We start from the raw sequence: 27,672 nt of genomic DNA, 5'->3' as shown, positions 1-27,672 counted from the left end.
AGACGAGCTTTAAAATGCTGACATTTTTAGAGGTGCTAATCTCTGAACAATTTGTCTTGTACCCTTCTTTTAATCCCGTTTGTTGACAGCACATTTTGCTGCTATTAAAAGCACTGGAAAGCTCCCATTGATTTTAAGGATTCAGAAACAGGCTTGCTGTGACAACCACTGCCATCCAGGACTGATTGAAGAAATAGCCTGAAAGACTTCAAAAATGGGGCAAAGGGGGAGTAGGGAGTTTCTTTTATAAGCACGGGAAGTGGGTTGCAGAATAGAGGGTGTGATATGGCAAAAAGGCTTTGTTGAAGCTCTGTTATGGGGGATCTGCTTGGTGAGTAGTTTGATCATTTCCACCACGACCCGTGAGACTGCTGAGACTGTCACCCCACCACGCAAGGTGTCAGTAAATATACACCCAGTGTCTAAGTGTTGTCTGTCCTAAAGCACTGATATTATGCTTAGCCATGTTTCATTGTAAGATTTAATTGAAGTGATGAGGATTTTAAATTGGTTCTTGCTTTCCATGCTGCTTCAAATTATTCTTTACAACCACAGCGACAGTGTTCCCAGTGCACTGAAGCATTTCATGTTTTCCTCAAGGCAAGGCTGAGGATTCAGTCTGTAGTTCCTAAGCATTGCCCTGCTAAATCTGGTTTTAGTTAAACCTTCTTTTTGAAGTACATGGCCATAATTAGATCTGCTTAGAGGAGACAGCAAGACTGTGACCCCAGATCTTTCCTCCAAAAAGTTTCCTGTCAGTCTTCATGTAAAATGGTCTCCTCTTTGCCTCCCCCGTCGCAGCACCCCCAGCAAGGAATGCACTGGCAAGTCCCTCGGAGGTCTGTGATAATACATTCCTCTTGGCTTCGGTCATCCTGGCACAAAGATGCTCTTGGCTGCTCTGCTGCTGATGTAATTCTAGGCCTGGATCACCTGCAAAGGAAACTGATCTGTGAGCAATAAAGCATATAGCCATCTTGAAGTAAAAATGAGAGTGTTGATGTTAACAAGTTTTTAAAACACTTTATTCCTTTTATGTCTTTCTACTTTTATTAACAAACTTCCCCTTCTTCCTTTTCCCACAAGACGGCAGCACCAAGTCTTTCATTGGGAAGTGCTTGCCTTTTTGTTTCCCTCTATATCATGGACCTAAGCAACTGCAAAGGCTGGAGTGTAATACAGCTTGGAGATTTTGTGTGTGTTACCTTTCCAATTTGTATTTTCTCATTATTTTTATGAAGCCTGTAAAATAAAGAAGCTGGCAGGAAGACAGCAGGGCAGAGTATCCATCAGTCAATTACTCATTTAGAGAACAATCAAGCCAAAAATATAAAGTGTTCAGACTAATACATCTCTGTGATTTACCACTCTAAGACCAAATTTTGTGGTAAGAATAGCCCCATACAGAGATATTGTATGGGGTGAGGTGTAAGATCCCATACTTACACTTGGCCCATAACTGTGTAATCTGTTGGCAATTCCTTTAAAGCCTGGAAATTAAATTACTTTACAGAAATAGATTTGCAATCTTTTTTTTCCCCAAGAGTTCTTAGCCATATTGGTACTCAGGCTTTTTTCTCATATGGCGATTGTTTCTGTGTCCTAGTGTCCAAATTGTGACCCAAAAAGAGGAAAAGCCAGCCCAATGGGACTGTGGGAATTCACCATTGCTTACAGTAGTTACTCATCTGACTGCACATTACTGGCTGTAGTAGAGTACTGAAACACTCTCTGTCTACTTTTCAGTAAGTGCATCTCTGAACTTTTAATCTTATAATTTGGAATACAAGGACAGCAGTACAGCTTTTATTCTTTTCTTTTAGGCTGGCGTGCGATCTGTATGGTTTGGAAATGCTGGTTATTTTCTGTAAATGTAATATATTCACAGGATCACAGATCACAAATTCCGTGGTAGTCTATTAAAATAAATAATTTTAAAAACCTGGCAATGACAAGTACAATTTCTGCACAGTTAAGTAAATCTGAAGGTCATCCATTTTGTAGGTCCTGTTTTACAGCCCTATCTGACTGTAAGGCAGCGACAGTTCAAAGTTCATGTTTTAACTAATGAATCTGGTCCCAAGTTCCAACAAAATGGCTCCAAAGGTAATTTAAAAATGAGAGAACAAACAGCCACATCTGACTGTGGAGAAACAATATGAAAGTATTGCAAGTGTTACACAATGTGAACTGGGACTAATCCAAATCCATCTCTTTACACTTGGATAGTCCTCAAAACTGCCCAGTCTTTCAGTCACTTCTGGGATTATATAAAATGGTATCATGTGTTGTTTCAGCTATTCTTCCAAAATTTTTTCTAAGTAGGCATCAGCTTCACAGCCCTTGAGAGAGAACTACTATACAAAACTATATGTAGTTCATTATTCCTGAAACTTTGCTTGCTAAAATCATCAATTCAAATGCTCCCAGGGTCAGACGGGGGAAAAAATGACTTCATTCAAAATCTGCTCATGAACTCAAACTCTGTCCAGGGTGCAATAGGTAACAATTTTAACATTTAAAGGGTCTTTGGCATGTTTCAGAGTTATTATATATCAGTTCACAGCTCTACAGAGGCCATCGTTTTAAGTTGTCATTTTTTTAGGCAAAGAAAACAAGAATTGAATCAGGGTCATGTAGGGAAAATTGCTTCCTCATTCAGAAAGATTAGAAACAGGTTTCAGTTGAAGTGCCAGGTTTCAGTGAATTTCTAAAAAATTTAGATAGATGCCAATTATTTACAAGTATAAATATATGATAATAGGCACTCAAGTTTGGACATGTTGGATATTTGCTTTATGTTTAAATGAAAGTTTACCTGTGCAGAGATGCACAGAGTAATTAGTGAAGTACATGACCTACTACTTACATTAATGCCCTACTAATATTCAAGACCTGTTCTATATGATCCAGTAATTTCCACTAAATTGTGTGAACAACCTCAAGATGTCATCTGACTAGGGGGGTTATTATGACTCAGTGAGGTTATATAGAAGCTTTCCTAACCCTAAACAGATGTAATGCTTTTTCCATCTTCTTTCCCCAAGAGGGTGCTAAGTTGTGCATTCATTCCCTTCTCGTTCCCGCAGTATCTCCAGCAGCAATGGAGAATAATTTTTTTTATATTTGCATCATTTCAGTTTTCATTTTTTTTTGAGGGCTTATATGTGGAAAAATCATAAGACAGAAATAAAAAATCCAGGGGGTGCACATATCCAAACAAAGTGGTTTTTTGAAATTTGCCAAGGCCTGTGCAAATCTGAGGGGAGAGAAATGCAAAGTGTATAATTCACCACATATTTGTAAAGTACCTGAGTAGGTGCCTGATTATCATATTGTGTTGCCATAGTTAGTGTTTCAACTAACTTTTTAAAAACTCACTAAAACATGCCATTTAGGGTCTAAGATTATTATAAATGTCAACAAAAAAAATCTGGTGGCTTAATTCACAAGACCAGCCAGTCAAAGAACCATCAAATGACCTTGTGATTATGATTCACCTGCACCATGGGAGACCTTCAATCCTTCAGTCAACCTGTTGGGACCTGAATCCACCTCTGTGAGGAGGCCCTCCTGGTCACATCACTGGTCCTTTGGAGTGTCTGTTCCCATTCTTCCTGGGCAAAATTGTTCTACTTTTGCAAATCACATAATTCTGAGTTCTTTTCACCAAAGAGGTGAAAATCTTCTTGTAGGTCAGTGTCTAGGTATTCAAATTACCCCAGACACAGGAATTCACTGGTCATCTTCTGAAAAAGCGAGGATTTTTCACTTGTTGGTTTGGTGAATTGTGCCAAGATGTATCTCTATCTGTAGCTTTTCTTAAAATGACAAAGATGGAAATGAAATTACTGATTCGAGAAAAACAAATGTTTCACTGAAATCCACATGAAACACCTTTTTCACTTGAATGAGAGAGAAAAATAAAGACTTTTTTTTTCTTGATACTTATTGAATTTTTGATTCAGCTCTGAAACTGAAAAATCAATTACTCACACAGCTCTGTTATTCAGCTGCTTATGTTAGGGAATGATTAATAGTAACATAACTGAGTACGTAATGCCCTAATGAGAAAAGATAAAGAAATGAGCAGAAAATGAGGCTAAATTATAGCAGAATGACAGCAATGCTTTTGTGATGATAGCAATTATGTCATAGCTGAAAAAGTATCTCTTGGTGACAAGTATATATATCACAGAATGAAAGTTCCTGTACAGTTCCATTTAAAATGTTTATTTTCAGAGGAACTGGAAAGGGATAGATGTATTCTCTTTCATCATTTAAATGTCAGTCTTTTCCTAGATGACTTAACTTGTTTTAAAATGATGCATTGCTTTCAACATTTTTTCATTTTGAAAATTACTGCCTGGGATACAACCCTGGTTTCCAAAAACAGTAGGGGAAGAACAGTGCATGTACTGGTGGAAGGCAGGTGGGTGGTGTGGAGAATGGGGTATTGCCTCTTGCAGTTGTTACACAGCTCATGTGATGTGGGCATGGCTAATCTACAATAGAGAAGAGTCTGTCCTGGTTTGACTGTCCTGATAGACCAAGTGCTGTTGGTCCAACTTGCTTTCGGTGGCAAGCACCATTGCCTTGTGCCCATCATTAGCACACCAAGCTCTCTACATCCAGCTTCTTCAGGTCTTAGGAAATAATTAATCTGTAAACATGCCATCCCGATGCTGGATTTTATGAGCACAAAGCTGGCATTGTTGCAATTCCTCTGAAGTCAGTAGAGCTCTTCTTGATTAATGGGATTAATGAGAATCAGAGCAGGAATTCTGAAATGTGTGTATGCATATACCTGTAGAAGTTTATACATGCATATATAAAGGTATTACATACAGCAGTTTCTTGAGTGGATTTATAGCTTCTGCGTGAGAGTTTTCTCTCCAGAAAATTAACTTATACATATTTCCTGTAAGATTATATTTTTATATAACTTCTATATGCATTTTGGTCCATGATAGTAATAATAATAGCAATTGTAGTAGTAATAATAATAATATTAACAATAACAACTTTCTTTTCATAATTTCTCCAGATTAATTATAGCCTTGTATTTTGAATTATTTTTAGTCAGTATTGCTTATTGATACTACCAACAAGGCTGTAAACTTTTGCCTCTTTGTGCTTGAGACATCATTTGCACTTATGTCACCATAAGATTTTTAAAAATAAGTGATTTGTATGCTCAGTGGAAGTCAAGCTCTGCAGTTATTCCGAGTTATTCCCTGTCCTTTTTTTCACCACTCAAACACTCAACAGGTCAGGACATCGTCTTGGAAAGGGGTAGTGCAAGCTAGAATTATTTCAGGCTGAGGAGAGAAATAAAACCAGATATGCCACTCCTGGAGCAAGTAACACAGGGATGCTGGTGCAAGAGTCATGCTGCTTGTGTTTCCTCAAATGGAAACACCTATGACTCCCGTCCTTGTGTGATGGTTGTGGTCAGCCCATGCCTCTGGTCCTCAGAACAAAAGACAAGTATGTCATAAAGCCCAAATAACCTCAGGTGAAAAATTATGTTCAGCTCGGACAAGATGATGGGACTACCAAGGATGTGCAACAGCACATTTGGGCAAGCCAAATACAGATCTGCTCAAAAATCAGGTGCCTGTGAAGATTCAAATTTATATGTGCATTTGTTGGGTTTGGGTTTAGTTTGGGTTGTTTTGTTTGTTTTATCCTTTCCTTTTAAAAGTCTTCATTGATTCCACTCCAGATACCTATGGGAGTCTTTTTTGGATCCTGCTCTAAGCAACTAGAAGTAGAAGGTTAAAATAGCAGGCTCAAATCTTGAGCAAGTCTAGCCCCTGTGTGAGGGCTGGGGAGGTGCAGCGGGGACAGACTACTCTATAATGCCTCTCAATAGACACAAATCTAATACAATCAGCAAACCTAAGAATTGCATGAGCTGTTGTAAGTAGTTATGTGGTAGTCAAAAAGCTCTGTGTAGCTGTAGGGGGCTTGAATTTGGTGGGTTTTTTCACAGTTGTGACGGGTTTGTTTCTTTGTTCCTTTTTCTGGTTGGAGGAGAGGTGCTCATTTATGCTGCACCTCCAGAATACATGGGCAAAAAGCACTAGCAAAGGTGGGGTTGTGAGATGGATGTGGTAGGCCCTCTTTTGTGTTCAGGGTCGTGTCTTAAAAATTGATGGAAATACCTTCATAGCCTTTCAGATTGAGATTTGAGATATGACATATTAGCATGTGGTGTGACAACCATGGATTACTCAGTGCTGATGTTGTTAAAATCTATCAGTCCCTCTTTAGTTCATAAATGCAGCCACTGAGTGCTCTTCCACAGCATTTGAAAAATTTACTAAGGATTCATTATTGCTAAGTCACTGAATATGGCACTCACAGGAAGCCATGTTTAAAAATCGTGAAGGAATCGTCATGAGATTATTTATTTTTTTCCGCTTTTGTAGGTGATTGTTTTATCCTTATGTCAAGTTGTGACTGAGGTTGCCAAGTATGATATAAACAAGTGCACACATGCCTTGTATTTCTAGAAGTGTCTGAGACCCTGCATTGACAGAGATGAGTTTTTATATTGACTACACCTGAGCAGTCTTGCTCTCAAGCTCCATTGCTGTTGTACAGCTGTGTGAGCTTTTTCATGCTTGACTATCCCGATGTGTGCAACAATATGAATGATGCTATTTCCTAAATCCAGATTTTAAACCTCTTCACTCTTTTTTTTGGTACACTTTCCCATGTTTGAGACCCTCTCATGGTGACTCCAGACACCGTCACTTGTGTTGTTTGATGCTAAAATGAAGCAGCAATTCTTTGGAGCCTGTTTTCTCTCATTTTTCCTGCCCAGTTTTTTATTCACTCTATCAAATATGTTATTTCAGTGATGTGTCAAATAGGAAGAAGTGAAGTGGGCAACCTTTAGTTTAAGGTGTAGGACTCAGGTGCCTTTCGACCCCAATCAGTCGCTGTATTACCTTGCTTTGAGGAGGGGTCAGTGAGAAGAAGCACAAAAGAAAAGGAAGTCCAGAAAAGGTCAGTAGGAGTTAGAGCAACAGGGCAAGAACTGAACTGAGGGACCTAAAAGGTCCCTCAGGATGAGGAGTAGCAGGGAGACAGGTTTAGGCCAACAGAACAAAAGCAACACAAAGGTGAAAATCAGTCAGGTTTAATTTCATGTCCCAGACCCACCTTGAGCAAAAGAGGCCAAGACATTCCCAAAAGACTAATTCTCTCTGCATAAACTGAGAACAGGCACGGTTCTCCCTGCTTTCAAGGCCTTGAGCTCAGTCCTCCACCTATTTTTTCCACAAGAACACCTAGCACATCAAACGTGAGTAATTCAGAAAAACAAGGGTGGAGCCCAGAGCAGGTAAAGACAGCATTAGCAGGGTGCTCTGATGGAGCACAGGTAGATGAAGCAGCCAGCACTAACAATGGTAGGTCCACAGAGTGCAGCAAGGAACCACGTGCACTTCCCTGAGGTCCTGGACACCTATTCCCCTGGCTCCAGAGATGCTTTGGTCAAAGGGTCACAGCAGGCTTCTATGAGACTATTGGTGCTTATTAACAAAATAGTGATCAAATCATACTACAAAACAGTAACCTTGATGGGTCCTGCTTCAGCTGTAATCACTTTTACTTAAGGGAGTTGCACCAGTATGGGAGATGCTGAGCTTTCCCAGCTATCAGAAAGATATACACAAGTGTTAAGAAAGCAGAAAACCAAAAGGAAGGGGGTGGGGGCGTGCAACAGGAAAAAAAAAGTCAGAAATGCTTTTGTTAAAGTTTTAAATCCTGCTTCCATAAAAGGCAGCAGATTCTAACATAGGGCAATTTTCATGCTGCAAAAAGAAAAATAATTTAAAACTTAGGCAGCATGACTTATTTAGAAAGATCTGAGAAGTAATAAAAAAGCCTGTGTGCAAATGTGTGTATGTGTGTGTGTGTGCATGCACAGTTTCTTTAACAGCTGCATGGAACAACCTGTTTTAAATAAGCACAAAGGTGAACAAAGCCAGTTGTCAGTGCAACTCACCAAATGAAGTCTTTTAATGTGCATTACGTATGCCATATAAAATGTATTGCCTGAGATATAACAGCACAGAGTCCAGCTCGAAATCTTTTTCTCAGGCTTTTCCTACAAAGTCATGTTTCAAGTATTTACTGCATTTATCTTCATTATTTGTTTCTCTCCAGAAGGCCCAATGGATCACCTTGTTCACTATATCTTCAGCAGCAAATTAAAATCAGCCTCTTCTCTCCTTCAGTATTAAAAATTTTCATGTTCTAACAAGATGCCACTGAATCAATTTGTATCTGTTACACTCAGAGTAGGCAACTGGCTAAGTAGAAAGTGGAGATCAGGTCCGACTTACCAAATGAGTTTGACTTACCAAAAGAAGGCAAGAAAACAAAAACAAAATAATGATGGAAGATTTTTCACTGCTTTGAAGGTTTTAGGAACAAAAAACCCCTTTGATAAGCACACAGAGTACCTTTTTATGTATGTAAGTGAACACAATTTTAGGAAAAGCTTTGCTTTGCACAAACAGAAATATTTGGGCTTTTTGTAACATATTAGAGAACTTGGAGAGCGTTGCAAGACCTCTGCCTTCACTATAAATGTTACATGTGTTTCTGCACTGAAGATGAAGAGCCAACAGAGAGTAGGGAAGTCTGCTGGAAATGTTACAAAGCCGTATTTACAGATAATTTTATAATCAGGCAACCATTTGTTACAAGTCTCTAAGATCCACAAGAGGAATCTATTGCTGTGAAAAGCTTAGGGAATTTTTAAAGAGAGCAACTTATCAAAGAAATGTGTAGTCTATTAGCACATCATTAAATTGTTAAACCAATTCCATCTTTTGCTTCCCAGTTACTCTCCCCTATAGCAGATAACTGCACCAGGTGCACAGAATAATTTCTGACTTTCGGAGGTGAGTTGGAATTTAGGATTCCTATCTATTCCCTCCCCATTCCCTCCAATGCTTTTATTTCTTGTTTGTTTTTTTACCTCGCCTCACAATGTTGAAAGAGCTGCTTTACTCAGGAATGTGTTTCTTGGACTACTTCATCCCAATGAAAGCATGAACAAAAAGATTCATGAGCAAGTTAGATTTTCCCAGCCTTTGATGTGACTTAAAGTTGAAGGTACTCTTGAGAAATAACAACATATGGAGCACCTTTATATATTTATATAGATACATGTGATTTCTCTGTAGTAAAAGAAAAGCTGTAAATGTTAAAGGCCTGTTTGACCTTAGCTGTGACATCTTACATGATCTCTCCTATAGCTCTGGTACTGGCATAGTGGAGGGTACCTGGCATAGTTGAAATGTGGATGGAGAATACTGTAATTGTAAAGTCTCATAGTGGTACAGACATAGCTCAACTAGTGCAGGTGTGTAGGCTCACCACTACCACACTGCACTTTGTCTGACAAGTCTTGTGGCCAGTTGTCTGCTGGCTCACATCCAGGCCACTTTGGCAACTCTAGGTCACGTTCCCTCTTCTTATATTTCTAAGTTGCAGAGAAAGCCGAGGGAGCTGGCAGTCTGGCATAAGTCCCCTCTGGGGATCACTGGTGGTCACAGGTGCCACTGGTGACCATCATGAGGCATTGTATGTGGTATACATCACCTTTTCTTAGGGACCCAGCCCGATTTAGATTTTTCTCAAGATGAAGTTGCCCAGGCCCTAAAAAGGCTGCCCGGAGAGGTTGTGATGTCTCCATGCTTGGAGGTGTCTAAGACTGAAGTAGAGCAGGTCTTATGCAACCTGCTCTAACTGGACCTCCAAGAGGCTGGACTAGACATATCCAAGGTCCTTTCCAACCTCAACCATTCCATGGTTTTATGATGTGGTACTCTCTGGAGGACATGCATTTCCTGATGACTCTGCTTGCACCCATCTTGACTTAGACTGGGATGGGCTCTGTAGCATCCTCTGAGTATTTCCTTTAGCACATCTCTTGCCAGGTACAGACACTGGCAATGCCCCTGGTCACCTTCTCTTCTTCTTGTGGCACATTATAGTTCTGGTTGCTGGTTTTTTGCTACAAAAATTGTGATAGGTAGAGACAATCCCTTGAGGTCTCTAGTGTGAGAGTCCACTGCATGTTTGCTGGGATTCTGAGTTGTTGGACTTCATGAGATAGGTGATCCCTTTTAGCCTGAACCTCCCTTCTTCATGTCACATCTGTACAAAGCTGACTACTATAAACTCATGGCTGCTTTCCCGATATAATTATTAGGATCCTCTTGATGTCCCAGAACAACTTTCTGCTCTGAGATGAGACCATGAAAACACAAATGATGGAAGATGTGTTGCTTGCAGTTCCAGCCTGGCCCAAGTGTGGCAACATGGACAAAAGAAGGGCCAAAGCAGATATGAGATGACACCTAGGAGGGTTGTTGATTTGGGAGAGGTGGGTGTTAGAAATGGAGTGCAGAGGTGAGGAGAACCTGAGACTGAACAGGGGGGGAGCAGCAGGACTGGGACAAGCTGTGCAATGAGCTCAAAGCCCAGAGCCAGCTGGGATGGTGTGTGTGCCCAGATAGCCTCCTGCCGAGCCAGCAGTGCTGGTGGAACAGAGCCTTGCTCTCAGCTGCTGATCACAGACAAACTCGTCTGTCAGCAGATAGTTTTGAAACTTGCTTGCAAAGTGCTCTATGCCTTTCTAGTATCAAACTGCCTCCAGCCTGACACCCTGCTACTGCTATCCATTATTTTAACTTAGAATGCAGACTTTTATGCCAGCAATATAAAGGATCTAAACTCTTCCGACATCTCCTGACGTGCCCATATAATGCCACATCATAAAATTTCAATGGTCAATATCTATTTCAGTGTTTGCCATTGTGCATGCAATTTCCTCTTTTTAAAGAATATTTAGCTCTACCAAACAATTGTTCAGATTGCAAAGGACAGAGTAAGTAGAGTAAGCAGAACATTTGTCTGCTCAATGCATGTGATCATTTGTGTTTGCAAAATCAAACACGTTTTGTACAGAAACCTTTCCTCTGACACTGGAAAAATAGAAACAAAGCGAGATGCATCAACTTTGCATACAGGAAGAAACAATCTCCCTGTAGGACCCCCAACTTCATCTTTTGGAAAGTGTTTAGTAAATGAGGCAGAGGATTATAAAATGGGAGTGAATGATTAAGGCTAGTATATGTTTCCCTGGAAAATGTGACTCTACTCCTGTTGCGTTTGTGTGACAGATTTCCTACATGGTGCTAGTTAAGTCATGTGAAGCTAATTTACATGGATTGTGAATGCTTTTCACTCTAAGAATGGTTCTCATTTTGGGGAGCTTGCTGGATCTGGGCTCTGATGTGCAGGAGTCTGGAGCATCCACTCCTGGGTGGAGGTAAATGGGGTTGTGATCCGAACACACGCAGCACCCACCCTGCAGCACTCTGAAACCCACATCCTGTGTACCCTGGAGCAGGTGTTCCAACCAAAACCTTAGTCCCTTTGCGCTTCTCTTTCACACCCAGAAATTAATAATTCTGTTCCCTGCAGAGTCTGAAGAGGGTGTGGTAAACAGGGCCTTGAATAAAGAGCATAAAATCAATCACTAAGCACCTGCTTTTCAAATGTGCTCTGTTCAGCCTGTGTGCTGAATGAGGTAAGGGTCCTAAGGAAAAAATAATGAAAGAACATGAAATTAGATAGTTTCTAAAAAATGTAAACATACATTGGTCCGTTTTTAATGGATAATAATATTTGACATGATATGCTTTCAGTGTTTTGGCTATTAAAAGTTTCTTAAGAAAAGTGGAAGGTGAACAGGAAGGAAAAGAGGAAAGCAAGGGTGAAGGAGAGGAAAGAGAAGGAGAAGGGAAAGGGAAGAGTGGTTTCTAGTTCCCTTGTAAAGACTGAAAAGGTGACTGTGAGCAATCTAGGGAATCATTAGGCAAATAGAATGAATCCCCAAATTCTTTTATGTTGTTTTAGGAACAAAAGAGCTGGTTTAGGACTTCTTTAACGCAGGGTACGAGCAGAACGATGCTTTTCAGACCTCACCAGACTCAGCATTGCTACTATGCATGGATTTTCAAAAACAAACGCGTGCATATATTAAATCCACAGGGGATTTTCTTCATGTATTCATGCCTTTAGCAACTCATGTTAAGATCAGCCAGCGCGCACCAGCAGTAGTACTGCCACTTCAAACAGCGCGAAGACAACAGGAAAGCAACAGAACTTTTATTGAGCCAGAGGAATGAATCGGCAGCTGGGACTGGGAAGCATCGCTTCGTGCATCCCAGTTCAGTTGAAACAAAAGCAACTCACAAGGGTTCTCTGCGATCAAATTATTAGTTCTTAATCGTTCACTTCTAAACTGTACCTATAAACAGCCCGGAGTGGTTGTCAATAACAAACTCCTGGAGAGCGGTCCCAAAGGGAAGCGCTGGCAGACGCGAGCCGCCGGCTCAGCCGGACCCTTTCCCCGGTCATTCCCGGCTCCACCCCTCGCCTGCCCCGAGGGGAGTACAATGCAAGGCGCAGCCAGCACCTAGCAGCGGGGGGAATAAACCGTGCCCCGGAATCTCCCTCTTTTATTCTTGTTTTAGTGTCTTTAAAAAAAAAATAAATCTAGTTATAAGGTAAGAGAAATTCAGATTTTTTTTAACGTAATTTTAATTTGAGCGCTGCTAATTGCTGTGTACATGCGCACTGCGCTGGTTCACTGAGCGCACCGGGCATTAGTGTAGGCGCCCGCGGGAGGGAGGGAAGGAGGCTGGAGCGGGGTCTGCGCGGAGCGGAGGGCCCGGGATGCTCGGCGGCTCCGCTCCCGCCGCCGCGGCTCCGGATCCAGCCTGGCTGGACAGGCCAGGACAGTGCTGAGGAGCCTGGCCGGCCCCGAGCTGACCGTAGCGTTGGGCTGGAGCTCTGGAAGGTGCACCTGGTGGGGCTGTGCCGCGGGGCTGCCTCTCCCGAGCAGCGCACACGGAGGTCGGGGGAGGAGAACCGCAGCCCGGAGACAGGTTTGGCAGTTTTAATCTCTCACCTGAGCGCTGCTGCGCCTTTGCTCCCAGCTGCTGTTTGCATGCTTTCTGTGCATCCCCCTTCCTCTTCTCTGATCGCAGAAATTAATGTGGGTACCTCGACTGGGGAGCTTGGAAAAACTGCCTGTCCGCTTGGAATAACGTTTCGTGGTCCGAATGGATGTCAGTCGGGTTTTGTTCTTGAAGATCTTTGGTGCTTTTTTGTTATTAACAAGGTGCTGGAAAGGTGGCGGGACACTGAATTTAATGAGTGTTCTTATTCAAAAACACTGCCTTTAGCCACTGTTCACTTGGAGTAAGACACTTCTAAACAAATGAACTATTTCAGCAAACTGGATTTCAGTTTTTGCAAAATCACTGTTAGAAACAGAAGGAGGAAAAACAACTGTTGTAGGTGGTAAGCAACGTGTCCTCCTAAGGAGGAAAAGACTTCCTTTACTTTCAGTATATTTTGGGAACTCTCAGGTAGTTTAGAAGTAGCAAGAATATTAATTTGCTTGTGATATAGTTTGATACAATCACTTCTCAAAAGTTAATTCAGCAATGAAGAATATGCACTTTTTTGCACTTTGAGTTTGTATAATATGTAGCCACAGAAAATTGTCTTTAGATTTACTAGAACTGATAACATTTTTTTTAAAAGTTTGTTCTGTGATAAAACTCAACAGCAGCTTGGCAGGTTCTATAGTAAGGTCATTCAAATATTTTTCTCATTGCTTACCTTTAAAGTTTAATGGATAGAAAGGAGAAAATAATACAGATGTGCTTTATTCTTTTGCTTGCCATGGGATCTGATCTCATTTACATATTTCTTCTCCCAGCCGAGATTGATATGTGGGAAGTAGTGAAGCTGAGGATTTGAAAGTGTTACCTGATTTTGAATTGCTCAATTTAAGAGACAGGCTGGATTGTTTTGCTTCCTGGAGAGCCTGAGCACCTTTTGTCTCTCTTTGATTTTAGATGAAATTGTAAGTACTCAGAACTAGCAAACTTCAGCCTTTGGGTATCTCAGCCTGGCCCAAACATGGAAGCACTCAGAAATAGTCCTGACATGTGGAGGATTTCCCAGTGGCTGTAGAAACAATCTTCAAAATCAGCTGTTGTACACTGAACGGGGGGGATGGGGGGGGAACTCCTTTATTAAGTTAAACCACCTCTTGCTGGTTTACATTGTCTGACATCCCTTAATGGGCAGCAGCTTTCTAGCTACCACTAGGAAGTTGTCCAGTCTCTCTAACTTTGCAGATACAGTAGCAAACTCTTTAGGTTTGAAGTGGAAAGATGAGCTTGCGAAGGCATTTGCTTTCCCAGTGAAAATTCCCTTGGGATTGCTGTGTGAGCGGCATAGAAATGCTGTTGGCCCCTCAGGAGGAAGCAGCCTTCATGAGCCATCAGTCAACTCATCCTTAGAGTGACCAAGTCCTCATTAAACTACTTTTCCTTAATCTCCTCCTACAGGCTTTCGAAAGGATAGGTTAGAAGTGATTACATTCCATCACCACAAACCTTTTGGAATGTAAAAGGCAAAATAGGTACTATAGGAGCAGTACAACAAATGGCTTTGTGCTAGAGCAGCAGTGAGGAGCTCTGTGGATCTTCAGGCTGTCTATGAACTCATTTAAAAGGTCCTGCAGAGACCTTACCTGTTTCCCTCCTTCCCATCCTCTTTTTTCTAACTGCTGTTGCTTCTGCTGCCAATTTTGATAGCAGGGGAAATAGCTCTAGATTTCCCTCCTCATTGGCCCCTCCTGCAAGTGCTTCAGTAAACGCTGGGGAACACCTTGGAAAGCTTGGCTTAGTCTGTTTGCAAAGCAAGAGGCTAAACCAGGACAACACAGCTGAAATGTGGTGCCAAAATGTTCACATGTACGCAAACCACAGAGGCAGCTCGTGTCCTTTCAGGACATCTTCTGCCTTGCCCTGCCTTCCCAGGGTTTCTGTGTGTAGGTAAGTGCACATTTCTATGCTAGAGATGGTAAAGGTTGTATGAGTATTTGTGATGTTTTCTAATCTTGGTGGAAGTACAAATGGAAAGAGAGGTGCACACACTGGTATAATTTTCAGTAAATGTTTGAGAGGCATACTCTGTTTTAAATACTCTAAAGTGAATGTTTTTTTGAGGGGAGTGGTGTTTTTTTGGAAATCACTGAGCATCTTTCCCCTGATAACTGAAACTTCTTTGTATTTTCTTAAAATATTCCCACTTCAGAGAATGGCTTCTCGTATCAGCTATCATTACTGCTAAGCAGGAGTTTTACAGTTCCCAATTTGCTCTATTTATTACATTTCAAATGTAATAATGAAGTTTATTATCCTTCAGAAAGGAAGAAATTGTTTACTGACCACTATTTGTAATTTCTTTTGCAAATGTGAACAAGAACATGCTTGATTTTAGCTAAGGTCTTGCTGCTGCTACTACTTTTACCATTTACAAATAAAATAAATCCTGTCTAAAATCCAGTAGTGCCCATTGGAGCTTTCCTCTTGGGAAACTATTGCAGTGTCTTTCAAAAATATGAAAATATTATAAAGTCTTTCTCTATTCTGAGTAGAGACACTGTAAAAATGGTACTGTGGGGTTTCTCCTGTGCATCTCAGTGATTACACTTGATGTGTAGACTTAAAACAGAAAAAACAATAAGTGAAGTCTGTAGCTTTATTGATACAATGAACTGATTGGTCTTGAAGAGAATGTTAAATTACCCTTATGGCCACCCAGAACACTCCAGCAAGAAGCCCTTCAGTCACTCTGCATTTCTCACTTGAAGGAGGAGATACAGCCATCCATACCTCCTGTCCTTCACGGCAGACTCAGGGACTCGCAGCAGACCAAAGCCCTGCCTGGGTTGGACACCACTTCCCAACATACCTAATGTGCTGTTTTACAAACTGCCTCTATGCTGTAACCCAGGAGTGTCTTGTACAAATACATTGACAGGATAACTAGACTTTCTGGCAGCTGAGGGTGTGGCGGGAAAAAAGGTATAGTGTTGACCAGGTTTACCTTCCAAACCTGAAGGAGTGATGAGCCCCAGCCTGAGTAAGGCAGAACTGGTAGGATGAAGCACAGGAATATAACTATAGTAAAAGAAATGAAGGCACATCTCTGAAGAAGTAGGGTTGTAGCTATCAGCACCCCATCGTGCCTCTGTTGATCAATTTGTAGCTTGTAGGAGGAAAGGGGAAGCAGAAAGACCTTGTGCAATGAAACCTAAAGGACAGAGGAGAGGGAGGGCCTGCTTACTGCCCATCCACTCTGCCTTCCTCCTTGCTGACTGCTTCCAACACACCATTCATGAAAGATGTTAAAACTTATTCCATAGTTGGTCTTCCTCCACCCTGGTGTCTGCTTTCTCTGCAAGCTGAGATTCATTGTTGAAAGTCCTCAGTCTCCTACTTCCCCAGCATGGCTGCCCACAGACCTCCCTCCTGCTACCCTTGTCTTGAACAGCTAAGGCTGTGGAGGGATGCAGGAGATGCATCTCCCTATGCAGCATAGACCGCATGAGATTGCATCGGTAGCTTCTGTAGTCCAGCATCCTGTGCCAGCGAAGCAGCTTTCTTTATGGTTCAAAATCAGGGACCAGCATTGTCCTGGAGTGTTTGTTTTTAGCTGAGGCAGTTAACAGTTTGCACACAGTCATACCTAAGAGTTCGCTACTTTATTTATCCAGTGCACTGCAAGGGGTAGTGTCATCATCTTGAGTATTGGACACCTGTAGGGCACCTGTTCTTCAGATTCTGTGGGGAGGACAGATAGTAAGGAGAGAGAGAGACCACCAGGACTCTCATGGCAACAAAAGATCATGTACTTGGGGAATGACCTGGGCTGCATGCTTTGACGTGATACTTGTGGTAACCCATTGAGAAACACACAGACTTAGCAGTGCTGTCCATAGAGGAGCAGGCAATGTGATCACTCTCTCCACAGGGAACTGGAGCATATCTATATGTTGGGGTCTAGATGCTAAACCCCTGTTTGTATCCAAACATTTCTTCTCATCTCCAGAAACAACCACAAACCAAGACAGCAAATACAGGGACTGGGCTGGGGGTACCAAATGTTTGGCTTGTCAGTGTTTTCGCTCTATGTAGCCCCATGTTTCATTATTAAAAAGGTTTTGTTTTGTTTTGATTTTGACCCTGAAGGCAGGTGTTTTCAACCTTTTGACAATCCAGAGTGTAGTTGCTCTGGATAACACATTGAAGACACACATGCAGGGAGTCTGAGTGGCTTTTAGTGTTGCATTGGAGCCCGGGTGGTTCTGCATTACTTAGCAAACATTAGCAGCAGCAGTCAGATGAGAAGCTTGGTAGTAAATCTGTTGTGAGGGTCAAGAAGGAACAACCTCACATTGCAGTCTGCTGAAATTCCAGTTTAACCACTGAGGTATGAAAGTTGTACAAGAATGGAAAAGCAGAAAGCGAGAGCAAGCTTAAACTCAGCTTTATTTTGGTGTTTAGAAGTTGCACCAAAAAGGCGTAGAGTTTGTTAATTACTTTGGTAATTAGCACACAGATTTGTACACTGCTTTCCCATTCATCCCCCTCAGAAACAGATTTTAGAAACCGTTTCCCTAGACATGGAAAACAGAAGTATTGTCAAGTGTCTTCTCTGAAAGTTCACTTGTCAAATCTAAGATAGTGTAGTTTCACCATGTTAAAGCTGAGGCAGGATAAAATGCTGCATGTTGCTTCCTACCTTGCTCAGCAGAGATATGGTAGCAAATTCACTTCCATGCATTGGCACAGTTACAGTGCTTTGTTTTCCCAGAGGGGCCAGGCCAGTTAGCTCTCCAGCAAGGCAGTGACAGGGCTAACGTGCTTTCTTCTCCTGTTACTCAGTCTCATGACTGGCATTTTTTTTTTTTGTCTTAGTTTAACAGATATTTGTTGGCTTTCTTGGCATTATTCCTCAGTAGACTCTCAGGTAATCACATGGGGCCATGTGTTGCCAGTGAATTATTTTGCACTCTGCTTAGCAGCCTGGCTGGTGTATACCACCTGGAGCAACTGCTGGGTGAAAATCACACATGCATACCTAGGAATTAAAAATCATAGGCAGTTTTCTAAGCATCTCTAGATAGGCTTTTGAGTGTGGGACAAGGGAGGCTGGAAACTTTCTATTATTTTCATTACTTTGGGAGATGGGTCATTTAGAGCACCACTAGGTTAGGGTACATTGTTCTGTCTTGGCAAATATTTTGTCGAAGGGTACATACTATTTCTTTAAAAATATAGCCTAGGGGAGAGGAGGAAGAGTTCTTGGCAGAAACATTTACATGAAGCAGTGTGATAGAGCAGCCAGGGAATATATTGCATGCCAATAAAGTTCCTTCTTCAGTGTGAAAAGTGCATGCTTTGTGAGTGACAGTGGGTCTTTTTCTACCTTTTGATATTTTAACTTGACCCATCCACCAGCATGCCTTTTCAATCCTTTCCAAAGAGATGCCAAAGCTAAAGAGAATTTTTTTTTTTTTGAGAGTAATCTGTGACCCGGCAAGGTTGGCTGTAAGGTTTGTTTGTTTTTCTCTCTTCCCCTGGTTCCTACTATTCTCTTACTCCCACATTCTATCTGACTCTTGTTTTCAAATGTATTCTTTAGCCTTCTCCTTCCCTACCTACTGCATCCTGTGTTCTGCTTTCTGACTTCCTTCTCTTTTCTTATAGCTTTTCTTTCCAGTTCCTCTTTGTTCTGGTCCCCAAGGAGCAAGGAGTGAAACATTAACAGTTGCTGAAGTACCGAGTTAGTATGGCTGTTATGAGTTTAGAGTTCAGGTGAGGGCTTTGGGAGACATCCTGTGTGTATGACATTGTGCCCCAGAGTCCTTTGCACTGCTTCATTGCTGGGGTAGCAGAGAGGAATGTTTTATCTGTGCTTCACCTGCTATCATCTACAGTCTGGCATTTAAGATAAAAATACTGATCAAAGTCTATCTTTGCTAAGATATGGATGTTCCAGTTATTACAACTCAGTTAACAGGCATAAATTGCTCTACTATTATCAGATGTGTGTCTCATTTATAAAAAAGAAGCTGAAAAGCTTCAGACAACAGGGTAAACAAAGCAAGTGGATTTGAATTATCACGTCTCGATAGGGTATATGGGAGTTGTAGGTACTATGACAGTGGTTTGGAAAACACCATTTCACAGTAAATTCAGCATGTGTACCTCTGTCTTTCTAAGTTGGAGTGCTGCTTTTACAGTAAAGCTCTTGGATTGGTAGGGCATACATCCCTGTGTTATCTGTACCTCTTTGTCAGTTGAGGATCACCATCCTCAGAAAACTATGCTTACAACACAGAATCATAGAATCAACTGGGTTAGACAAGACCTCCGAGATCATCAAGTCCAACCCTTAACATGTTCAAGAACTTCCTCTACTGATGTCAGCATATCCTGAATATAAATCACAGGTATAAAATACATTACTAATAATATCTCCATGTTGCATGGGTAAGGCTGGAAAATGTAGGTCTCTATTATCCTCCTGAGGATACATCTAATTTGTGTATTGTGAGCTTTTATAGTGTCTGAAAATACACCTTTACAGACCATATAGAGAAGAGCATTTTCTGGATGAGGTTAGCTGTAGCCAGAGGTTTGATTAGTCTGATCCTTGTGGTTCACAAAATCTACTAAGTGGAAATGTGTTTGGAAGAAGAAACTTTTTAACATAACAGTCAATGTGCTGGCAAATTTATCTTTCTGCTAATTTTGTATGGCTGTGATGCCCAGATAGTTATCAGTTGTGTGCTAATGTAATCTTCTGTCCTGCTGGTTTATTTATAAACTAGGATTGGTCTGTTTATGTGTGGCTGCATATGGCAATTAGTTTTCACTTTTTATCTTACTTTACACATTTTTCTATATGCAAGACATAAGGAAGAATCCACCTTGTAAAACAAGTTTGATATAAATGGATTGGTGAGTAGATAATACCTGTCCTGTTGGAATACTATGTACTTTTACCAACATCATTCTAACAGAGAAATAAATAGAGAGAAATTAAAACCAGATGTATTTTTATCTATATATGTATAAAATTTCACTGTGTTTCAGATTTCTAGATGATTTTATACATTTTTCATTTAACTTTTGTAATTTAAAATATTGGGCTTGGGAATGTAACTGCAGTAGGTAGTTATTCTGTGATTTCTTGCAAGACTACTTGAAATAAAAAAAGAAGCTAACACAAAGGTGATTTTTAAAATGGGGAAATATACTCACACATATATATATATATTAGTTTAACGCATATCTTCTAACTTGTTTCAGGTTGAAGAAACTTCTTGAGCAGGAGAAGGTCTATCAAGCCCGGAAGGAGAAGGAACATACAAAGAGAATCAATAAACTAAGAGAAGAACTAGTCAAGCTCAAATCATTTGCACTCATGCTGGTGGATGAAAGACAAATGCATATTGAACAACTTGGTCAACAAAGCCAGAAAATACAGGACTTAACCCAAAAACTAAAAGAAGAAGAAGAAAAGCTTAAAATTATTAGTGCAAAAACTAAAGAAGATGGACAAAAACTGATGAAGTTAGAGGCAGAACTTGAACACAAAACTTCATCATTTTCTCAAGAACATGAGGAGATGACTGCTAAACTGGGTAATCAAGAGTCACATAATAGACAGCTAAGGCTTAAGCTAGTGGGGTTGACTCGCAGAATAGAGGAGCTGGAAGAAACTAACAAAAATCTTCAAAAAGCTGAGGAGGAACTTCAAGAGCTAAGAGATAAAATAGCAAAAGGGGAATGTGGGAACTCTAGCTTAATGGCAGAAGTGGAAAACCTCCGCAAGCGTGTGCTTGAAATGGAGGGCAAAGATGAAGAGATCACAAAAACCGAATCCCAGTGCAAAGAGCTGAAAAATAAACTGCAAGAGGAGGAGCACCATAGCAAAGAGTTGAAACTTGAAGTGGAAAAACTGCAGAAAAGAATGTCAGAACTAGAGAAGCTGGAAGAGGCTTTCAGTAAAAGTAAGTCTGAATGCACTCAGCTACACTTAAACTTGGAGAAAGAAAAGAATTTGACTAAAGATTTGATAAATGAGTTGGAAGTGGTAAAGACTCGAGTGAAGGACCTTGAGACATCAGAAAGCAAGTTGGAAAAGGCTGAAATAAGCTTAAAAGATGACCTTACAAAGCTGAAGTCGTTTACTGTAATGTTGGTTGATGAACGAAAAAATATGATGGAAAAAATAAAACAAGAGGAAAAAAAGGTTGAGGGTCTAAACAAGAATTTTAAAGTTGAACAAGGGAAAGTTATGGATGTAACAGAGAAATTGATAGAAGAAAGTAAGAAATTTTTGAAACTGAAATCTGAAATGGAGGAAAAAGTGTCTAGTTTGACAAAGGAAAGAGATGAGTTAATTGGCAAACTGAGAAGTGAAGAAGAAAAATCCTCTCAACTAAGCTGTAGAGTTGACTTGTTAAAGAAAAGAATTGATGGTGTAGAGGAAGTAGAAAGAGAAATTACAAGAGGTCGAACCAGGAAAGGACCAGAGCATGGTTGTCATGAGGACAACAAGATTAAGGAACTCACTGTTGAAATTGAAAGACTGAAAAAACGCCTCAAACAATTGGAAGTGGTTGAAGGAGATTTGATGAAGACAGAAGATGAATATGATCAGCTAGAGCAGAAATTTAGGACTGAGCAGGATAAAGCTAACTTTCTTTCTCAACAGTTGGAGGAAATGAAACTCCAGATTGCCAAAACCAAAGCAATAGAAAAAGGTGAAGTGGTGAGCCAGGAGGCAGAACTGAGGCACAGGTTTCGTCTGGAAGAGGCCAAAAGCAGAGATTTGAAAGCAGAAGTTCAAGCTCTTAAGGAAAAAATCCATGAGCTGATGAACAAAGAAGACCAGCTTTCTCAGCTCCAAGTTGATTATTCAGTTCTGCAGCAAAGGTTTATGGAAGAAGAAAACAAAAACAAGAGTATGGGACAGGAAGTTCTGAACCTAACAAGAGAGCTGGAGCTTTCTAAGCGTTACAGCCGTGCTCTGAGGCCCAGCATAAATGGACGAAGAATGGTCGATGTCCCTGTGACATCCACTGGTGTGCAGACAGATGCCGTAAGCAATGAAGCAGCAGAAGAAGAAACTCCTGCAGTGTTTATAAGGAAATCCTTCCAGGAGGAGAATCATATCATGAGCAATCTGCGACAGGTAGGTCTGAAAAAACCCATGGAGCGTTCTTCAGTGCTCGAGAGATATCCTCCAGCAGCAAATGAGCTTGCTATGAGGAAATCTTGGATACCGTGGATGAAAAAGAGGGAACCTGGGGCTCAGGCAACTCCTGATAAAGGAGCCCGGACCCACGGTAGTCCAGCACATCCTGGAGAGGTTGTCCTTTCACCAAAACAGGGTCAACCTCTTCATATTCGGGTGACACCAGACCATGAGAACAGCACAGCAACTTTGGAGATAACCAGTCCAACTGCAGAGGAATTTTTTTCAAGTACCACTGTCATTCCTACTTTGGGAAATCAGAAGCCACGAATAACCATCATTCCCTCTCCAAACGTTATGCCACAAAAAGGAAAAGGCAGTGAAAGCCCAATGGGCCCAGATCGTTCTATGTCTCCAGTCACTATAACAACGTTCTCCAGGGAAAAGTCCCCAGAGGGAGGGAGAGCACCCTTTGCCGACAGACCTGCATCGCCAATTCAGATTATGACAGTATCAACATCTGCAGCACCAGCAGAAATCTCTGTCTCTCCACAGTCACAAGATATGACCATGGGAAGAGCTGTCTTCAAAGTAACACCAGAAAAGCAAACCGTCCCGACTCCAATCCGCAAGTACAATGCCAACGCCAACATTATTACGACAGAAGACAACAAAATCCACATCCACCTAGGTTCCCAGTTTAAACGTTCTCCCAGTGCTGTACCTGATGGTGCAAGTCCTGTGATAACAGTGAGACCAGTGAACATAGCAGCAGAGAAAGAAGTTGTGACTGGTACCGTCCTTCGATCACCTCGAAACAACCTGTCCTCGCGACCCGCAGCGAGCAAGGTGACAAGTACCATCACTATAACACCTGTTACAACGTCTTCCACCCGAGGAACACAATCAGTGGTAAGCAGCCTAGTCTCATGATGTAGTCTTCGTGGTAAGGAGAAGGGCAACTCTGGTTTGGATTTGAGATACCAGAAGGAAAATGGGTGAGGTGAGGAGAAACTCTTGACTTCCCTACATTTGTTTCAGATACGAGCTTAATTATAAAATCAGAATTTGTCTGATTCATATATTTTTGTACCACTATTGGATGCTGATATAGTTTTGGTATTATCTCCTAAAGCAGTAATTTTCAGAGGAAGTCCCTCCAAAGTTACTTTCAAGTTATTTTCATAATGGCAATCCAGTAAAATTGCAAGTGAGAGACAGACGGACAAAGAATGATGGAGATGGCAGAGTAAGAAATTGTATTTTTATTTTCTGTGAGTGCAATTCCTGACTTTTGAAAATACTCCTCATGTTTTTTAGCTTGGTTGGCGGGTCTTTAGACTGATCATGCAGGCTGGTGTTTCTTTGGTATAATCCCATTATAGTTATAATTCAGTTAATGTCTGCTCTAATACTGAACTCCAAAGGAATAAGTAAGCAGACATATTATCATTGCTTACAGCTCCAAGCCTCTTTCAGCCAGTGAATAGTAAAGCTCTTTTTGTTCCTCTGAACTTCTGCAAGTGCTGTATTACAATAGTGCTTCCTTTAACATATTTTTTTCTGCTTTCTCTCTGGGCTTCTGTGGTGGTACCCCAGCTTGCTTTTCCTACTTCAATCAGTTTCTCACCTCTGTCTTTAATCGCAGTGGACAGTATTTATTGATAATCCTTCCCCCGATTTATTATTGGATGCAGTTTTGTGTTGCTTTAGTTGGAAATACCCTGGGAAAGAAGAATTTAACTGAAATAGAAAACCATCAGTACTGTATTAGTCCAGAAACTTACTCTTACTTAGCTAGACAGAGTCTGCAACAGATGCTTAGGGAAAGATTATTTTGAGTAGGTAAACACACAGTAATGTTTCCCTCAGTGTCTGTTCCTAGTTTTTGGCAATAGGTGGTTATTTCTTTCTGAACCAAGGCCTGTAGCAACATCTTTGTCTTTAATAGGCCGTGGCTGAGTTTTCTTCTATTTATTCTTTAAATTACTTTTTGAACTCATTTATACTGCTGTTTCCACAGCATCAGGGGGCAGTGAATTCAGTTGTGGGCTTTGGAAAAAATGCTCTTTTGTTCAATACCTTCTATGCAATACCTTCATTGTTTACAGCCTCTTTCTTGTATCTTGAAAAATACTGAATAGTCATCCCCTGTTCATTTGTCCATGCAGCTCAGGAGTCTGCAGACCCCTACAACACGCCTCTTCAGCCATCTCTTTCCAAGCTGAAATATCGAAGTGTATTTAAGATACACTTCCACACCTTTGCAGAGAGGCTGCCATTCCCATTTAAGCCTTCTGACATTAAGAAAACTTGCATTCATCATACAGATTTGTTTGGGGTTGCACATGTGCTGTCTCCCTCCCCACATATATAATGTATTGTTGTACATTTACTGTACAGTGCTTTCCTACATATTAGAGACAACTGTTCATTTTTTTAAAAGTCTTGAATTAATTAATTTACAAACTCCTTTGTCTCTCAGAAGCTTGGAAAACTTGTTTTTAAACTTTTCTTTTTAACTAGATGTCTGTCTCTACTGTGATGATGCACTGAACCATGGCAGACAAAACTTTTTTGTTTTGTTTTTTTTCTGGCTAAAAACTGGTTTCTTTCTTCATCCTTCCTGATTTGGAATGTAAGGAAAATAGTTCAACCATAAGATTTACTTTATCTTATGCTTCCCTCTGCTTTTTAATGTCCCTAGTTAGATGAGCAGGCACCTTCGAACAAGCCCAAATGTGCCTTTTCCTCCCCAGCCTCCTGCAAAAGAAAAACAAAAAAGAAAACAAGATGCATATTCTCCAGCTGTTTTGCAAATGACAACTTTACAAAACAGTCAGAAAAAAACAAGTATCTGATCATTTACTCAGTAACCCTAGCAGAAACCAACATTGATACAATTTTGAAGGTTTAAGTTAATAAAATCAAACAAGACAGCTGCTTTCTTTAGCTCACTGGATTTAAGTTTTGTCTTAATGTTCCTCATACAAGATGCTTTGTACAATGTGCTAATGCAGTGCCAAGCTACAAAGGGGAAGTCTGAAATTCCTAGCTCTCATCTCTTCCTATAACAGATTTGCAGTTACTGTATTCCTGTTTGAAAACATTTAGTTTTTCCCATTTGAATTTATAGAGTTATCTTCAGTGTGCACACACAGTACTTTTAAATGTTCAGCCTGAACTGTGGTGTCTCTCTGCATATGTGAGTCCAAAACCAGAGTCTGTGATTTCATTGTGGACCCTCATGATTTTTGAATCCCATGAATCCCATGGATTAAGAGGGGTTCTGGTTGCATTGATTTACACTGACATACTCTATAGAGTATCTAGAGATTTATATTTTATTATATAAAATGAGACCCTGTCCAAAAAAAGACACAGGCATCTGAAGGAGAATATGAGAAATTTTTGAGCATTTAATCAAGAAGAATCAAAAAAGGCACCCCTCAGTGACAATATCTCCACTGGTACCTGGACTCACTGGACTCAAATGTTTTGGAAGTGCTTCATGTTGTGCCTGCTGGACAAGCCCAGGGCTGGCCAGCTGAGCAGCAGGTCTCATCACAACAGTCCCACAAGGGTCTCCATGGCAGCTGATGTGATGGAGCCTATTTGATCAGTTGGATTGAGTTCTGCGTTTAACAGAATCATCACCACTTTGATGAAAAAAAAAAAAGAAAAAGAACCAAAACCTAAAATGGTAGTTGCCTTTTCTATGGCAGCCTATGGATTTAGACAGTTCCCACAGAAGTAGAAAACAGGGGGGTTGGTTCTCCTTAGCTTGATTAGAGTCAAACCCACTCCTAGGGAGATACTTGAACTACCCTAGCAGACCTAGGAGATTATTTTTTTTATTACAGGTGGACCACAGAGTATATGGAGACCAAAATGAGCCTGAAACTGTAGCCTGGTTGTTAGTCTTGCCTTAGCACATTGGCCCAAATTCCTGTTCCCAGGACAGTTCATACAGTTTACAGTAAAAATCCCACAAAATAAAAACAAATATTCTTTGTGGACAAAACCCCAAACAAACTGTGGTGCCTATATCCTGTTTTTTGATTCAAGCCTTATATTTGGTTGTAGGATTGCTGGTGAATTTGGATCTTCTTTGGCTACCAGGAGAGGTGTCAGTATTATAATCACATAATCCCTGTGCTCCCCACCTCCTACAAGCCTGACATCAGTGCCAGCTGTTTATGCTGCCAGGCTCCACAGTGACTTCAGTGCCATGCAAATCTGCAGGAAGCAGAGGGAATCCTGGCTGCAGCAGAGCCAGCGTAGTGGCACAGCACCAACCACGCAGAGCGTCCTGTGACCGGAGCAGGAAGGCACAGCTGAGAGGCTGTTGGGTGCCAGAGCAAACTAGACACACATTTATGCAGCTATGAGGCTACTTTCGTTTGGGCAGCATTTAGTTTAAGGTTGGCATCTAAATGTAGCTCTTTGTAGGTGACCCAGATATGCTCTAGGCATCTGCTAGAGCTGCTGGAGATCCAGGGATCAGCTCATTTGCCCGTGCAGAGGTGTGTGGTGGTGGCTGTGTGTCCTGTGGCAGTTGAGACACATACATGAGGCTGGGAGGCATAGCACAGACCTGTACCTTTCTGCTATGGCAGCTGATGGGACACCTCAGATGGCACAGGATGCCTCAGTGTGGGCACCTGAGTCAGCCTGTTGTCATCAGTCCCCTTGTCATCCCTGAGGCCTGTGTGCTGGCTCCATGGAGACTGGCGCGTGATTTCAGCTGAGACATGGCTAGCTTCAGTGTGAGCTGAATTGCCCACGGGGGTCCACTGACTGTATTGGCTACTTCTCCAGTCCCACTCTTTCAGGATGCAATTGCCTAAACATACTTTTTTAGTGTCATTTTAAGTGCCTACCTAACTTCCAGCTGCTTTATCAGAGATTGCATGTCTCCTTGGGTCCTGTGGCTTATCTGCCAACTCCAGCTTGAGTAGCCCAGGGCATCTCAAATTACACTAGGTGTCTGTTGGTCACTGAACTGAACCATTTCTGTCCAGGGCAAGCTGGGCCCTGATCAGATCAGGGACAAAAGCTGAAAATCACCTTTGTTCTTAAAATATTCCAGAAGTCAATGTGTGCATGAAAGCACTGGTGTGTGTCAGTAAAATGCCCCAAGCAAGATCTGTTACAAACTACTAAAACATGCTAAATGTTTTGTACATTCACATTACTTTTCTTCCTTTAATGGGACTGTCCAGCCTTACTGCAACTTCACAGGTTAATAAAACCAGCCAGTGTCCTCGGTGAGGGCTGATGATTGACTAAACCAGCTCAGCAGTTGTGTGTGTTCATCCCACTCTCAGTAATGTCTCTAGTAACCTCACTCAAGTCCCCATGGTGTTCCAACACCACATAATGCCTCACTAGCTCAGAGCCAGCCCACATCACCCAGCGTCCCATGGGGTCTCATCTGGTGCGCTCCATGCCAGCTGTGTAAGAGTTCCTTCCTGTTTGGACCCACAT

The 27,672-nt window shown here is 41.3% G+C and overlaps 1 protein-coding gene across 8 annotated transcripts in view; it reads left to right on the top strand.

Moving 5' to 3' along the window:
• FILIP1 (filamin A interacting protein 1) overlaps nucleotides 1–27,672 on the top strand; it is a 104,969-nt gene that overhangs the window by 66,385 nt on the left and 10,912 nt on the right. For 6 of the 8 annotated variants that reach the window (XM_051778017.1, XM_051778013.1, XM_051778016.1 and 3 more), the window contains one exon: nucleotides 20,289–23,094. In XM_051778017.1, the coding sequence (XP_051633977.1) occupies nucleotides 20,289–23,094 (2,806 nt within the window). Of the gene's footprint in view, nucleotides 1–12,517; nucleotides 12,609–12,744; nucleotides 12,990–20,288; nucleotides 23,095–27,672 lie in introns of those variants that run through there. The other 2 variants (XM_051778019.1, XM_051778018.1) reach the window with 2 other exon arrangements.

Source organism: Manacus candei, unplaced genomic scaffold, assembly GCF_025592945.1.
Source record: "Manacus candei isolate 608988 ecotype Guabito, Panama unplaced genomic scaffold, ASM2559294v1 h1tg000011l, whole genome shotgun sequence".
NCBI lineage: Eukaryota > Metazoa > Chordata > Aves > Passeriformes > Pipridae > Manacus > Manacus candei.
Note: the sequence above shows the minus strand (reverse complement) of the source record. Positions and strands in the feature narration are given on the sequence as shown.